General features: G+C 36.0%; 1 protein-coding gene across 1 annotated transcript in view; it reads left to right on the top strand.

Annotated features, from left to right (window-relative positions):
* Window positions 1-14,733, top strand: part of SHOC1 (shortage in chiasmata 1) — an 88,336-nt gene that overhangs the window by 33,446 nt on the left and 40,157 nt on the right. Inside the window, exons 12-16 of the mRNA XM_068974500.1 lie at window positions 2,804-3,220; window positions 5,971-6,099; window positions 7,089-7,265; window positions 8,680-8,784; window positions 13,850-14,028. Coding sequence (XP_068830601.1) covers window positions 2,804-3,220; window positions 5,971-6,099; window positions 7,089-7,265; window positions 8,680-8,784; window positions 13,850-14,028 — 1,007 coding nt within the window. The remainder of the gene's footprint in view (window positions 1-2,803; window positions 3,221-5,970; window positions 6,100-7,088; window positions 7,266-8,679; window positions 8,785-13,849; window positions 14,029-14,733) is intronic.

Below are 14,733 nucleotides of genomic sequence, written 5' to 3'. Positions count from 1 at the left end.
CAATGCCATTCTCCCAAATCATCCCACCCTCTCCCTCTCCCACAGAGTGCAAAAGACTGTTCTATCCATCTGTGTTTCTTTTGCTGTCTCGCACACAGGGTTATCGTTACCATCTTTCTAAATTCCATATATATGTGTTAGTATACTGTATTGGTGTGTTTTTCTTTCTGGCTTACTTCACTCTGTATAATTGGCTCCCATTTCATCCACCTCATTAGAACTGATTCAAATATATTCCTTTTAATGGCTGAGTAATACTCCATTGTGTATATGTACCACCACTTTCTTATCCATTCATCTGCTGATGGACATCTAGGTTGTTTCCATGTCCTGGCTATTATAAACAGTGCTGCAATGAACATTGGGGTACACGTGTCTCTTTCACTTCTGGTTTCCTTGGTGTGTATGCCCAGCAGTGGGATTGCTGGTCATAAGGCAGTTCTGTTTCCAGTTTTTTAAGGAATCTCCACACTGTTCTCCACAGTGGCTGTACTAATTTGCATTCCCACCAACAGTGTAAGAGGGTTCCCTTTTCTCCACACCCTCTCCAGCATTTATTGCTTGCAGACTTTTGGATCACAGCCATTCTGACTGGCGTGAAATGGTACCTCACTGTGGTTTTCATTTGCATTTCTCTGATAATGAGTGATGTTGAGCATCTTTTCATGGTTTGTTAGCCATCTGTATGTCTTCTTTGTAGAAATGTCTATTTAGTTCTTTGGCCCATTTTTTGATTGGGTCGTTTATTTCTCTGGAATTGAGCTGCAGGAGTTGCTTGTATATTTTTGAGATTGGTTGTTGTTCAGTTGCTTCATTTGCTATTATTTTCTCCCATTCTGAAGGCTGTCATTTCACCTTGCTTATAGTTTCCTTTGTTGTGCAGAAGCTTTTGAGTTTAATTAGGTCCCATTTGTTTATTTTTGCTTTTATTTCCAGTATTCTGGGAGGTGGGTCATAGAGGATCCTGCTGTGATTTATTTTGGAGAGTGTTTTGCCTATGTTCTCCTCTAGGAGTTTTATAGTTTCTGGTCTTACGTTTAGATCTTTAATCCATTTTGAGTTTATTTTTGTGTATGGTGTTAGAAAGTGTTCTAGTTTCGTTCTTTTACAAGTGGTTGACCAGTTTTCCCAGCACCACTTGTTAAAGAGATTGTCTTTACTCCATTGTATATTCTTGCCTCCTTTGTCAAAGATAAGGTGTCCATGGTGTGTGGATTTATCTCTGGGCTTTGTTTTGTTCCATTGATCTATATTTCTGTCTTTGTGCCAGTACCATACTGTCTTGATGACTGTGGCTCTGTAGTAGAGACTGAAGTCAGGCAAGTTGATTCCTCCAGTTCCATTCTTCTTTCTCAAGATTGCTTTGGCTATTCAAGGTTTTTTGTATTTCCATACAAATTGTGAAGTTATTTGTTCTGCTGCTGCTGCTGCCGCTAAGTCACTTCAGTCGTGTCCAACTCTGTGTGACCCCATAGACGGCAGCCCACCAGACTTCCCCACTCATGGGATTCTCCAGGCAAGAACACTGGAGTGGGTTGCCATTTCCTTCTCCAATTATTTGTCCTAGCTCTGTGAAAAATACCGCTGGTAGCTTGATAGGGATTGCATTGAATCTATAGATTGTTTTGGGTAGTATATTCATTTTCACTATATTGATTCTTCCTATCTATGAACATGGTATATTTCTCCATCTATTAGTGTTCTTTTTGATTTCTTTCCCCAGTGTTTTAAAGTTTTCTATATATAGATCTTTAGTTTCTTTAGGTAGATATATTCCTAAGTATTTTATTCTTTTCATTGCAATGGTGAATGGAATTGTTTCCTTAATTTCTCTTTCTATTTTCTCATTATTAGTGTATAGGAATGCAAGGGATTTCTGTGCATTGATTTTATATTCTGGAACTTTACTATATTCATTGATTAGCTCTAGTAATTTTCTGGTGGAGTCTTTAGGGTTTTCTATGTAGAGGATCATGTCATCTGCAAACAGTGAGAGTTTTACTTCTTCTTTTCCAGTGTGGATTCCTTTTATTTCTTTTCCTGCTCTGATTGCTGTGGCCAAAACTATGTTGAATAGTAGTGGTGAAAGTGGGCACCCTTGTCTTGTTCCTGACTTTAGAGGAAATGCTTTCAGTTTTTCACCATTGAGGATAATGTTTGCTGTGGGTTTGTCATATATAGCTTTTATTATATTGAGGTATGTTCCTTCTATTCCTGCTTTCTAGAGAGTTTTTATCATAAATGGATGTTGAATTTTGTCAAAGGCTTTCTCTGCATCTATTGAGATAATCATATGTCTTTTATTTTTCAATTTGTTAATGTGGTGTATTACATTGATTGATTTGCAGATATTGAAGAATCCTTACATCCTTGGGATAAAGCCTCCTTGGTCATGGTGTAGGATCTTTTTAACGTGTTGTTGGATTCTGAATGCTAGAATTTTGTTAAGGATTTTTGCATCTATGTTCATCAGTGATATTTGCCTATAGTTTTCTTTCTTGTGGCATCTTTGTCAGGTTTTGGTATTAAGGTGATGGTGGCCTCACAGAATGAGTTTGGAAGTTTACCTTCCTCTGCAATTTTCTGGAAACCTGTGGGACACTGTAAAAGCAGTACTAAGGGGAAAGTTCATAGCAATACAGGCATACCTCATGAAAACATTGATTTTAAAAGCAGTAAACAAAGTCCTCCTAAGGATCATATTATATTAATAAAAACCTAGAACTAAAAGTTATCTTAATACCCTAGTAGAACACCCATTTGGGCATGAAAATCATTGGATATTTTTATTTTCCATTTTCAGCACAGTTAGAACATGAAGATTGTTCCTCTCCTCTTATACTTATTAACGAGCAATCTACAAATGATCATTTATCACCTCCACGAAAGACTCCATCTCCAACTAAAGAAGTATCAGATTTGCATCTTTCTGATGAATGTGTCTCTGTTGAAAGACCAAGAAAAGAAGAAAAACCAAAGAATGACCTAGAACTAGGTTATGGAATAATCCAAAATAAAGGAAATAAAGATCACTTGGAACTTGACAGCACAGTACCATCTACTGAATCATCTTCCTCTTCAAAAATTGAAAAAGCATCTTTTAAACATGGTAAAAAATGGGAGAATAATTTGGATCTTTTGAACGACTTTATTATGCTGCGAAATAAGTATCCGACTTGTACCTCAAAGACTGAAGTCACAGACAATGATGGAAAAGATGGTGGGTAACTTAGTAATAATTTGGTGTAGATATGATAGTTTCAAGGACTAAACAGATAATTTATTATAGAAATAAAGTTCTTCAGGTAAAACATGTTATTCTTCAAATAAAATATCATTGATTCATGACACATTGTATAAGGAGATGGATATGAGATAAACAGGTATAAATGTACATATGAGTTTTCCAAAAAATTTAAAAGCACATTTGAACTTGTAAGAAAAGCCACTATTTGTAAAAACACTTTCTACAACTTAGTCATACAGATTCATAGTATTCCTAACTTTTGCTGTTCTTTCTGCCATTCTTTTTTCTCTTTTAGCTCACAGGTCTACATCAATGTTTTAACTTAGGTTTTAATATGTACCTAAGAATCTTTCATCCATTTGATTGCTTATTATTCCTTTTAACTTTACCAAGGAGTTTCTGTTTGACTTATAACTGTTTTACATTAATTGCTTATAAACATCCAAGTAGTATGTGTCATATTATTTCACTCCTGGTAAAAAAATTATCCTAGAATTCTAATACTCTAGAATGTGTTTGACATAGGTTACCCAAGTGAAATAAGTACAAAACTATCTATGAGAGTTAGAGTATATATAGGTATAACTGTCCTATGTACTATCAATGTACGCAAGGTCTTGCCCCTGAATAAAGCAGAAGTAAAATATATACCAAAAATTAGTCTGAGGGTCCAGTGAGCTTACTAACTAAACACCAGAATTGTGGAGAGTAGCTACCCAGCCTCAGACTATGCTGGACTGGACTAAGATTCCCCATGATTGGGGAACTGCTTGGGATTCAAGACAGAAAAGCAGAAAAGAATGCTTGTTCCTTCTGTGCAGCATGATATGAAAGCCTTTTATAGATCTATTTAAAGTTACAGTACTTTGTCAGTCAGTGCATTTACACGATGAAAAATTCAATGAAATTGCAGGAAAGTATTTAAAATCCCAGAATTTTATGACCCTTTATGTTGATATATATTCACCCTAAAGTTTCTTTTTATGTAATAATTTGACCACCTATAACCTCCCTTGCTAGGAGACAACTCTATATGTAACAGATCTTTCTAATCAATTTGCACCATAATCCAGAGCATAATTTCTATACATTGAAAGAATGAGCAAAATAGAATTATCTTATGAATCATAAATAGGAATTTTTATAAGATTTGTTGTTTTCAGGTTCATGAATGTTTTCAGTGTCTATTCAAATTTGAGGCAAAGGAAAAAGAACTCAATCCAAAATTAGCACTGACATCCTTTTCTGGTTGTCATACTTGTGATGATATCTTGTAATAAGGGATTTTGGCAACAGAGAAAGGAAGCAATAAGAAAGGAGAAAAAGATAAAGAGAATGTTTTCTTATTAAAAAGTTAGCCATTAATTAAACACATAAAAGAATACTCATGTTAGGTGGGAATGCTTCTGCACTCTTGATGTTTCTTCAGTTAGTTTTATGTTCCTGGCCTCTTTGTCCTTTAATGTGTTCTCCCCAGGGGACCTGGAATGAATTATGTGTGTTGTAAATTTGAAAAAGAGTAAGTTGGCATAAGCCTACAGGAATGAGCTGCCCCACAAGTAGCAGGCCTTCTCGTCTGCTTCTCTATGTCATGCATCTTTTCCAAGCAGGTCCCCAGCCATGCAGAACCCTGGCCCGTCCAGTATAATCTGGGGCAGGGAAGGTAGTATGCCGAATTCAGGTATTTATTTAACAAGCTCACCTGACTCTCAGCCCAAGCTTCTTTCTCCAACTTAGTTTTAATAACAGAGGTAATGTTTTGGTATGTATTTTTATTTCTTATTTTACCCAGGGTAGGGAAGAATGTTAGAATTTATCAGGCCCCCTCAAAAACTCTAATAATGATTATTTAATCACTATTAATAATCAAGCTACTTACATTATTTATACTTGCAAATAATAACAATCTAGTTTAGGATATTTTACTCTATTTTTTTTTCTACTGTGTATTTAAAACTCATAGAAGAAAAGTACAGTTATTGAACATTGTGTGCCAGGCACTAAATCACTTTTTAGAGAAAAATATGATACTGTCACTGACCTTGAGAAGCTTCCAGTATAATAGAGTGTACCAGACTTGCAGATAATTTCAGTACAACGTTGTCAGTGCCAGGAGAGTATGCCGAGTGCTGAGGAAACAAAAAGGAGAGGCACTTTGCTGGCCTGGAAGTAGAGTGCGCAGTTACAAAAGGCCTGTTATAGAAAATGCCTGAGAGCTAAAAGGTAAGTAGTATGAAATGAGTTGAACGTTGACTTAGCAACTGAACAACAACAACAAAGTAAGAAGTGATCTTATTAAGAAAGGATGGAGACAGGTAGGGTTTGGGGCCTAGGAGAGGATTAGTAGCAGAGGAGGGGTATGTGGACAGTCACAGAGAAATGAAGTAGAATGGAATGTGCCTCTTAGATGTCAGGAACTGTCCTTGGTGTTTATAACACCTTATAACAATATTCGTAGTAGATATATTAATCCATATTTTACACATGAGAAAACTGAAGCTTCATCAGAATTGGGACTGAAACACTGATTTGATGCCAAAGTTCTCTCCTTTATTACCATTCAGCTTCCTACCCAGCGCCATGTTAAGTCCATTGACCAGGATAGTTGTTCAGTTTAATACTGATGCATTTCAAAGAACTTTAACAGTTACAATCGTATTAAAAGAAAGCATTTTAATCAACATTAAGTTGCCCTGAACAATGCAAATTAATGTTTTCATTAGAACTTCAAAACGAAGAAGAACTTTCTTTCGCTCTTCAAGAAGAAAGCCCTATTGTTTGTAATAATAAATCCCTAGAGAAAACAAATCAGGAAAGGAGAGCAGATAATGTCATCGAAATTCCAGCATCAGGTATATATTATGCTTTTTTAAATGCCTTCAAATTAAGTAAATTTGAAAGCTCATATATTAAAATGTTTCAAGATGGTAATGTGTTTCTAAAATTTAGGTATCTAGAATATACCTTATTTTCCATGTAATTTTCTTCACTTGTTTCAGATATTTCTTCATTCGAGTCTTACTTTCAAGTTATTTCCAAACTCAGAATGCTTTATTTACTGCCTCTGCCCTCCCTGACTTGCCCTACTCTGGTCCACTAAGTATTATTTCTTCCTTCATTTAACTTGCTGATTTCCTGCATTCATCAGAGAAGAGCAAATTGCAGCTCCTCAAACTCTGACTCTTCTGCCCAGTCTGGGAAAATAAACCATTAATGGTTGCTCTCTCTGTTCTCTTACCCACCATCAGGGTGGTTTTATTGATTCCTATACTGATTAAAATAATTTGTTCTGCTGTAAAGAAAACTGTTCTTTACACTGACTCCCAAAGAACAGCCTGCTTAAGAACATTATGCTCATTGTGAAAATCAATAAGGAAATAGATGCTAGTTCTTTAATATCATTTCATCTTTTAGTTAAAGTTCATTTATGACCTTTATATGATAATACAAATCTTTAAATACCGATCTAGTGAAAACTAAAAATAATTTGTCACTGTTATAAATGTGTTCAGCTTAAAGTTATAAACTAATAATGGAGGGAAAAGAAAAAATAGTATGTGATTCTCTTTATATGGCTCCTCATACCTGTCTTGCCGAATTAATTCAAATAAACAAGATAGCCATTACATTATACTTATTCTACAGAGGTGTTTTGTTTTGTTGTTGCTAGTTTATTTAGAATAAATATCCTAAAATAAGCTGTTATACAATCTCATGATTTTTAACTCATGGGAATTTGGATGGAGTTCAGGTTTCCAAGAAGTACCATGCATAATTGGTTTGTCAAAAAGAACATACCATCCTTACAAAAACACTACCTTTAATGTTTTTATTTTTGCAGATAGCCAGTGCCAAGCATATTGTCTCCTGGAAGCAGCAGCTTCTCCTATCTTAGAAAAACTTGTATGCCTCTGTACTCTTCCTGCTGCTAACTGGAAATTTGCCACTGTCATTTTTGACCAAACAAGGTTCCTCTTGAAAGAACAAGAAAAAATAATAAGTGATGCTATTCATCAAGGTGAGTGCAAATAAAAGTCACACTATTTAAAAGAATATGATTTATGGATTATTAGAAAATGCAGAAATTAGTCACAGATGGAGGCATAACTATAATCCAGCATATGGCACCCACAGTCCAATGCTGGAAGATCAGCTAAGCAAGGATTAAAAGGTAAAAAATACAAGTATTCCCTGCTTTTCATGTTTGCACTATGCCACTTTGATTTTATGAAAGACCTGCATAAGTATATGTGTTCACTAACTGAAAGAAATCAAAGAGGATGTTCATTTTTATGAAAAAAGGTGCTTATTTACTCCATTTCAGCTTATGAAAGTTTTCATAGGAATGCTTTGTTTTCAGATAGTGGGGGAAACCCGTATCTAGGATATACTACCCATAACTGTTCTCCTGTTGTTCCTGATTCTCAGTGATCACTGTTTATTTGCTTTGATCTGCATTGATTAGATCAGTAGTTTTCAAACTTTTCAGCAGAACTCTTTGTTCAATGAATATTTCATGGCATCCCATTATATAAAACAGAGAAAAGCAGAGTTTCTCTGATTAACTTGTGCCTAGAATCCTGTCTTCTTGGCCTCGCTTTTGCATGCAGTCTATCCAAAATCCAATCTATCCAATTAATAAGGTCTGGAACTACATGGAACATATTCATTAGATAATTCACCAGTCCCTATGAGTACCTGTCTTGTTGGAATCATATCTTAAGACAAATAGTCTCAGATGTCTACCTCCAGGTCAAGGTATTGCTTTGTGTTATGATCCCCCACCTTTATCTAAATATGTCGTTGCTCAGTCGTGTCCGACTCTTTGTGACCCCATGGACTGTAGCCTATGAGGCTCCTCCATCCATGGGATTTTCCAAGCAAGAGTACTGGAGTGGGTTGCCATTTCCTTCTCCAGGGGATCTTCCCGACTCAAGGATCGAGCCCGGGTCTCCAGCATTGCAGGCAGACGCTTTATCCTCTAAGCCACCAGGGAAGCCCCAACCTTTATAAAAACAAACCAGTTGGCAAATTATGAGTAGTTTAATTTTCTTCTTGTTTCACAACTGGGAATCATTGACCATTTGCCTACCAGGAATAGAAATAACTGAACATTCTTTGGGAGCAACAAGAGTATGAGCTCTAAGATTAGCTGTCTGGGTTGGAATACCAGCTCCATCATTTTTTCACAGATTGACCTTGGGCAGCTACTTAATATGTTAAGACTGTTTTCTCATCCATAAAATGGAAATCATAATGAACTTGTCTAATAGGGTTATTGTTATAAGTTCAATGAAATAAACAGATTATATACAGCTTGGCACCTAATAAGGACACAATAATAAATAGCATTTATTATTTTTAAGCATTCTGATATGTAGCCTAGAATTCTAATGTATATCCTGTTTTTAAATATGTTTTTGCTTACCTAGGTAAAAATGATGAAAGAGAAATGACATTCAAGTATGCTGCTCTCTTACACCTTTTGGTAACAATTAGAGATGTCCTTTTAACCTGTAACTTGGACACAGCATTGGGTTGGTGTGAAAATTTTTTATTTCCTCTTTTCTTCTTATTAAAATGTTTACTTTTCTGAAAAAGATGCTTTGTAAGAAATTATGTAGCTTCTTTATTCTGCATTAAACATTATATACATCTTGACAAAATATAATGGATTATATATTTAATTCTCTTTATGTTCTTTAAAAGAAATTTTCTTATAACAACTACCATCACCTAGAAAAATAGGTTTAGGATTCTCTATTCTAGGCCTGAATTATAGACTTTTAATAGATTTGATTATGTAATTATTATCATACCCTTGCTTTTTAATGTAAGATGATACTTTGCCATATTCATTTTAGGTCCTCATTGAATGTTTGTGACTTTGAATCTTTGCTAGATGAAATATAGCTAAATTATTAATACTAAGATCTTTTGCAATTATTTTCACTTGTGCATGTAAATTAGGATATGAATTACTTCAGTATTAAAAATCAACCTATTTTGAATGTATTGAAAATTTTAAAGATTTTAGAAATTTTTTCTAAACTGTTAAAATCCTTAAAGTATCTATCTAACTACATTACTGCTCTCTAGACCCCTTATTGCAAGCTGTGGACTTGTTTAGTAAGGATGTATTTATAACTTCAGTTTCTAGAATCCATTGGTGGTCCAATGGTTGAGACTCTGTGCTTCAGCTGCAAGGAGGCACAGGTTCAACACCTGGATGGGGGAGCTAGAATCCCACATGCACATGCCCTGCAGTATGGCCCTCTGTACTCCCCCGAAAAACCATTATATATAACATGGAAATAACTTTTCTCTGATCTGTAACCCAAACATTTTCTCTTATATATGACCCAGACAAATAGTATTCTCTAAACAAAGGTTTTGTTAAGTATTGGGCAGCAGCAAGTTATAATTGTACTCCCTCTACAATACTGGGAGTTATAATACTTGGCCAAATATTATATTAGTACAGCAAACAGTGGAAAATTCTTAAAGACATGAGAGTACCAAACCATCTTACTTGTCTCCTGAGAAACCTGTATACGAGTCAAGAAACAGGGTGCTCAGGGCTGGTGCACTGGGATGACCCTGAGGGATGGGATGGGGAGAGAGGTGGGAGAGGGGTTCAGGATGGGGAACACATGTACACCCATGGCTGATTCATGTCAATGTATAGAAGAAACACTACAATATTGTAATGTAATTAGCATCCAATTGAAATTAATTAATTTTAAAAAAGACAGAGCCTTATATGGAACAACTGACTAGTTCAAAACTGGGAAAAGAGTACGACAAGGCTGTATATTGTCACCCTGATTATTTAACTTTTATGCAGAGTACATCATGCAAATTGCTAGGCTGGATGAATCACAAGCTGGAGTCAAGATTGCTGGGAGAAATATCCACAACCTCAGATATGCAGATGATACCATTCTAATGGCAGAAAGTGAGCAGGAACTAAAGAACCTCTTAATGAGGGTAAAAGAGGAGATTGAAAAAGCTGGCTTGAAATTCAACATTAAAAAAACTAAGACCATGACAACTGGTCCCATTACTTCCTAGGAAATAAAAGGGGAAAAAGTGGACAGCAGTGACAGATTTTACTTTCTTGGGTTCCAAAATCACTGCACATGGTGACTGCAGCCATGAAATTAAAAAGTGCTTGGTCCTTGGAAAGAAAGCTATGACAAACCTAGACAGCATATTGAAAAACAGAGACATCACTTTGCCAACAAAAGTCTGCATAGTCAAAGCTATGGTTTTTCCGGTAGTCATGTATGGATGTGAGAGTTGGTCCATAAAGAAGGTTGAGTGCTGAAGAATCGATGTTTTTGAATTGCGGAGCTGGAGAAGACTCTTAAGAGTTCCTTGGACTGCAGGGAGATCAAACCAGTCAATCCTAAAGAAAATCAACCTCGAATGTTCTTTGGAAGGACTGGTACTGAAGCTGAAGCTCCAATACTTTAGCCAACTGATGCAAAGAGCTGACTCATTAGAAAAGACCCTAATGCTGGGAAAGATTGAGGGCAGGAGGAGAAGGAAGAGGATGAGATGGTTAGATAGCATCACTAAATCAATGGACATGAATTTGAGCAAACTTTGGAAGATAGTGGAGGACAGAGGAGCCTGGCATACTGCAGTCCTTGGAGTTGCAAAGTCAGATGTAACTTAGTGACTGAACAACAATAACCTTTAGAAAGCCCAACATGACGGTCTCCCTTTCTTCTCCAGATAAAGCATTTGAATGTTGATGCTGGGTCAAGTTGTCTTGTCTCTATTGTCAGACAACGATAGCCCTAGCTTACAGGACCTGAAACTAATATAATGGTATAGTGTCACATGCCCTTCTGTTTAGTCTCCTGTCTTCGTTATACTTTTCAGCTTCCATAAAAGATTGTCAGTCTTACCAACAACCAGGCTAACTATTAAAGTGAAATAGTAAGACAGAATATCAGAATCTAGAATATCTGGGCTTCCAGGGAGAATACAGAGAAAGGCATGGCAACCCATTTCAGTAATCTTGCTTGGAGAATCCCCATTGACAAAGGAGCCTGGTGGGCTACAGTCCATAGGGTAGCAAAGAGTCAGACACAACTGAAGCGACTTAGCACACAGGGAGAGTACAGTTGTGACTCACTCCTGCTCAGTTCAGTTCCGTCACTCAGTCGTGTCCGACTCTGCGACTCCATGAACTGCAGCATGCCAGGCCTCCCTGTCCATCACCAACTCCCAGAGTTTACCCAAACCCATATCCATTGAGTTGGTGATGCCATCCAACCGTCTCATCCTCTGTCATCCCCTTCTCTTCCTGCCCTCAATCTTTCCCAGCATCAGGGTCTTTTCAAATGAGTCAGCTCTTCGCATCAGGTGGCCAAAGTATTGGACTTTCAGCTTCAACATCAGTCCTTCCAGTGAACACCCAGGACTGATCTCCTTTAGGATGGACTGGTTGGATCTCCTGCAGTCCAAGGGACTCTCAAGAGTCTTCTCCAATGCCACAGTTCAAAAGCATCAATTCTTCAGTGCTCAGCTTTCCTTATGGTCCAACTCTCACATCCATACATGACTACTGGAAAAACCATAACCTTGACTAGATGGACCTTTGTTGACAAAGTAATGTCTCTGCTTTTTAACATGTTTTCTAGGTTGGTCATAACTTTCCTTCCAAGGAGTAAGCGTCTTTTAATTTCATGGCTGCAGTCACCATCTGCAGTGATTTTGGAACCTGCTCAATACTTAGCAAAATCTTGAATTAGAGAAATAATATTTATAGAGGGTTGATTAAAGTATATTCACCTTCCAGTACTCTACATTTTGCCCTAAGATTATATGAGACCATTGAGAGCTATATACTCTTGAATTTTTTTCGTTACTCAAAGAAATGCATTTACTAAATCAAACTTTGGCATTACTATTTGGCTACCTTGAGGAATACTCATAAAAGTAAAATCTTTGTTGGAAAAATGTAACTTCTTAAACCCCAGCTACCAAGCCATGATGAATAACCTTGCTGCCTTGGGTATTTTTAGTGGAAGGCTTTCTCACTCCTCTAAACCTCTCAAAATTAAAGAGCAAGTTAGGTTGACCTCTTCTCTTCTGTGAATAGTGGCAGCAGAAGAAAGGTCCATATTGTCTGGCTGCCTATCCTGGACCCAGATTCTGTATTTTCCCTCAACTTCCAGTTTGTGTGTCTCTCCCAAGCTAGCAAGGTAATGAGTTTGAAGGTTAAAGGTTTAAAGTTTCACTTCTGGGCTTTAACCCAGAAATAAATTTGGTATTGTGTAATGGGTACTGTAATAGAGATACATAGTAACAGCATAAAGGATGGTGGTGATTGTTATGCTTTCAAGGGGAACATTTTCTTTAAATGAGTAAGAGTTTGTCAAGTAAATAAAGTATGAAAAGGTATTGTTGGCAGAATTAAGAGCCCAGAAAAATGATTCAGTGAGTGTGTGACAAACGGTTCCATGTGGCTAAATTGAAGAGTACAAGGTGGAAACCTTGAGAGCTAAGCCACTAGAAATAAGAAAGAGCTAAATCATGAAAAGCCTTTTCAGCTACAAAAAAGACTTCAGTCACTATTCTGTAAATGATAGGGAACCACTGAAACAGGGAAACAAATGGACTAAGTTTTTCTTTTGGTTACATCTACTAGCAGTACAGAGAATCAGTGGGAAGCTTTGAGATTAGGAAGCATAAAGAACATAAGTCAACCTCTAAATTGCCCATTATTCTAGCTGTATTAATATAAAATTAGAATTAATATGTACACAATATAAAAATGAGAACATGAGCATTGTACTTTTTATTTATTATTATATTTATTGCCCAAATATTCACTGAATAGCTGATCTACATAAGTTACTGTCAGGTCTCTACTCCAGTAATTCACAAAATTCATTGTGCAGCAGAATCGCTAGAAGTCTTTAGACATAGGAACCCCTGGGACTCAATCTAGATTTCTTGAATATGAACTTTCAAGGATAAGTCTCAAGATTCTGTGTTTACAGTTGCCTTTAGAGAGTTTGAATTTAGGCATTGCTGTTTCAGCAGCTACATAAATTAATTATCATATATAAATATGGATTATGAGAGCTTATAGACTAATGAGGTTGTTAAGCCATATACACAAATAACCAGAAATCAAGCGCAAAAGCTGTATCGATGCCATACCAAGAAAATCTCAGTGAAATATTTTACCACAGGATTTCTTGGCAAGTAAGTGTAGATTCTAGGGTTTAAGAAGAAGGCAGTAGCATTTAATAAGTTAGAAAGCAGAAAAGGATGGGGAATATTCAAGGAATCTGTAGAGTATATCCAGTGATATTGGTATCATATAGCTTAAAAATAGACATTGGGTATATGTTTCTCAGCTTTGCTTAATTTTAAGAGGATCATTCCGACCCAGAGATTGAGCCTGGGTCTCCTGCATTGCATTCAGATTATTTACCATCCAAGCCACCAGGGAAGCCCAGTAAAGGAAAATTTAACTGTCTCTGCTATGACCCTTATTTCCCTTTTAGATTTTTACCATGGAGTTTCTAAAAGAACAAAAAGACTTGCTTTTTTTCCTACTTTTGTTTTTAACAGGATATTTGTCAAATGCAAAAGATATCTACAAAAGTGTTTTTAGTTCCTGTTTGTATGACATTTGGCGACAACTGGAGATAGTACACTTTATAAGGGGGAAAAAGCCTGAAACCAACTATAAGATAAGAGAATTGCAATGTCAGATACTAAATTGGATGCAAAGTGAACAACAAATCAAGGTAAGTATTGAAATAAAGCAGATTACAACAATCAGCTCATATAAGAATTGTATGTAAGATAAATTTTTGCATTGAATTTGAAATTATGAAATAATATAGTATATACAATTTGGTCCCTTGACAGTTTTCTCCATAAGTAAGTTCATCAGACAGAATCAAACCCAGAAAAAGGATCATTTGTGTCATTATTCATATGTCTTGAATTTTAAAAATACTTTCATTTTTATTATACATAGCTTTCTATGGATTAATTAGTCCTTCAAATCTCAAAAATTTTGTTTTCTGCTTGTAAGTTCATGAACATATACCTAACAACAGACCTCTGATAATTAATTTTTAGATATTGAGCCATAATCTTCCATAATTCTTTTTTAAAGCACTTTGTTTACTTCTTGGATTATATTGGAAATTTTTGCCCACTCTGCCTCAAGCATTGGACAAAGACTTTGCATAAATAAAGATTTAAAAGAAAATACCTTAAAAAATCTTTTCAAGCAGTAAAACATCTACCTATGGCTGATTCTTGTTGATATTTGGCAGAAAACACCAAAATTCTGTAAAGCAATCATCCTTCAATTAAAAAATAAATATTAAAAAAAAACTTTACCCTAAATCTGGAAACAAATTTGGCCTTTTCCTTCATCTTCCTGTATGTCCCTACTGTATCTCTATATCCCCAAACCTATGGTTATTGTATAGCATAAC

The sequence above is a fragment of the Capricornis sumatraensis genome, chromosome 6, assembly GCF_032405125.1.
Source record: "Capricornis sumatraensis isolate serow.1 chromosome 6, serow.2, whole genome shotgun sequence".
Taxonomy (NCBI): Eukaryota; Metazoa; Chordata; class Mammalia; order Artiodactyla; family Bovidae; genus Capricornis; species Capricornis sumatraensis.
The sequence above is the reverse complement of the archived record's forward strand: the minus strand, read 5'-3'. Positions and strand labels throughout refer to the sequence as shown.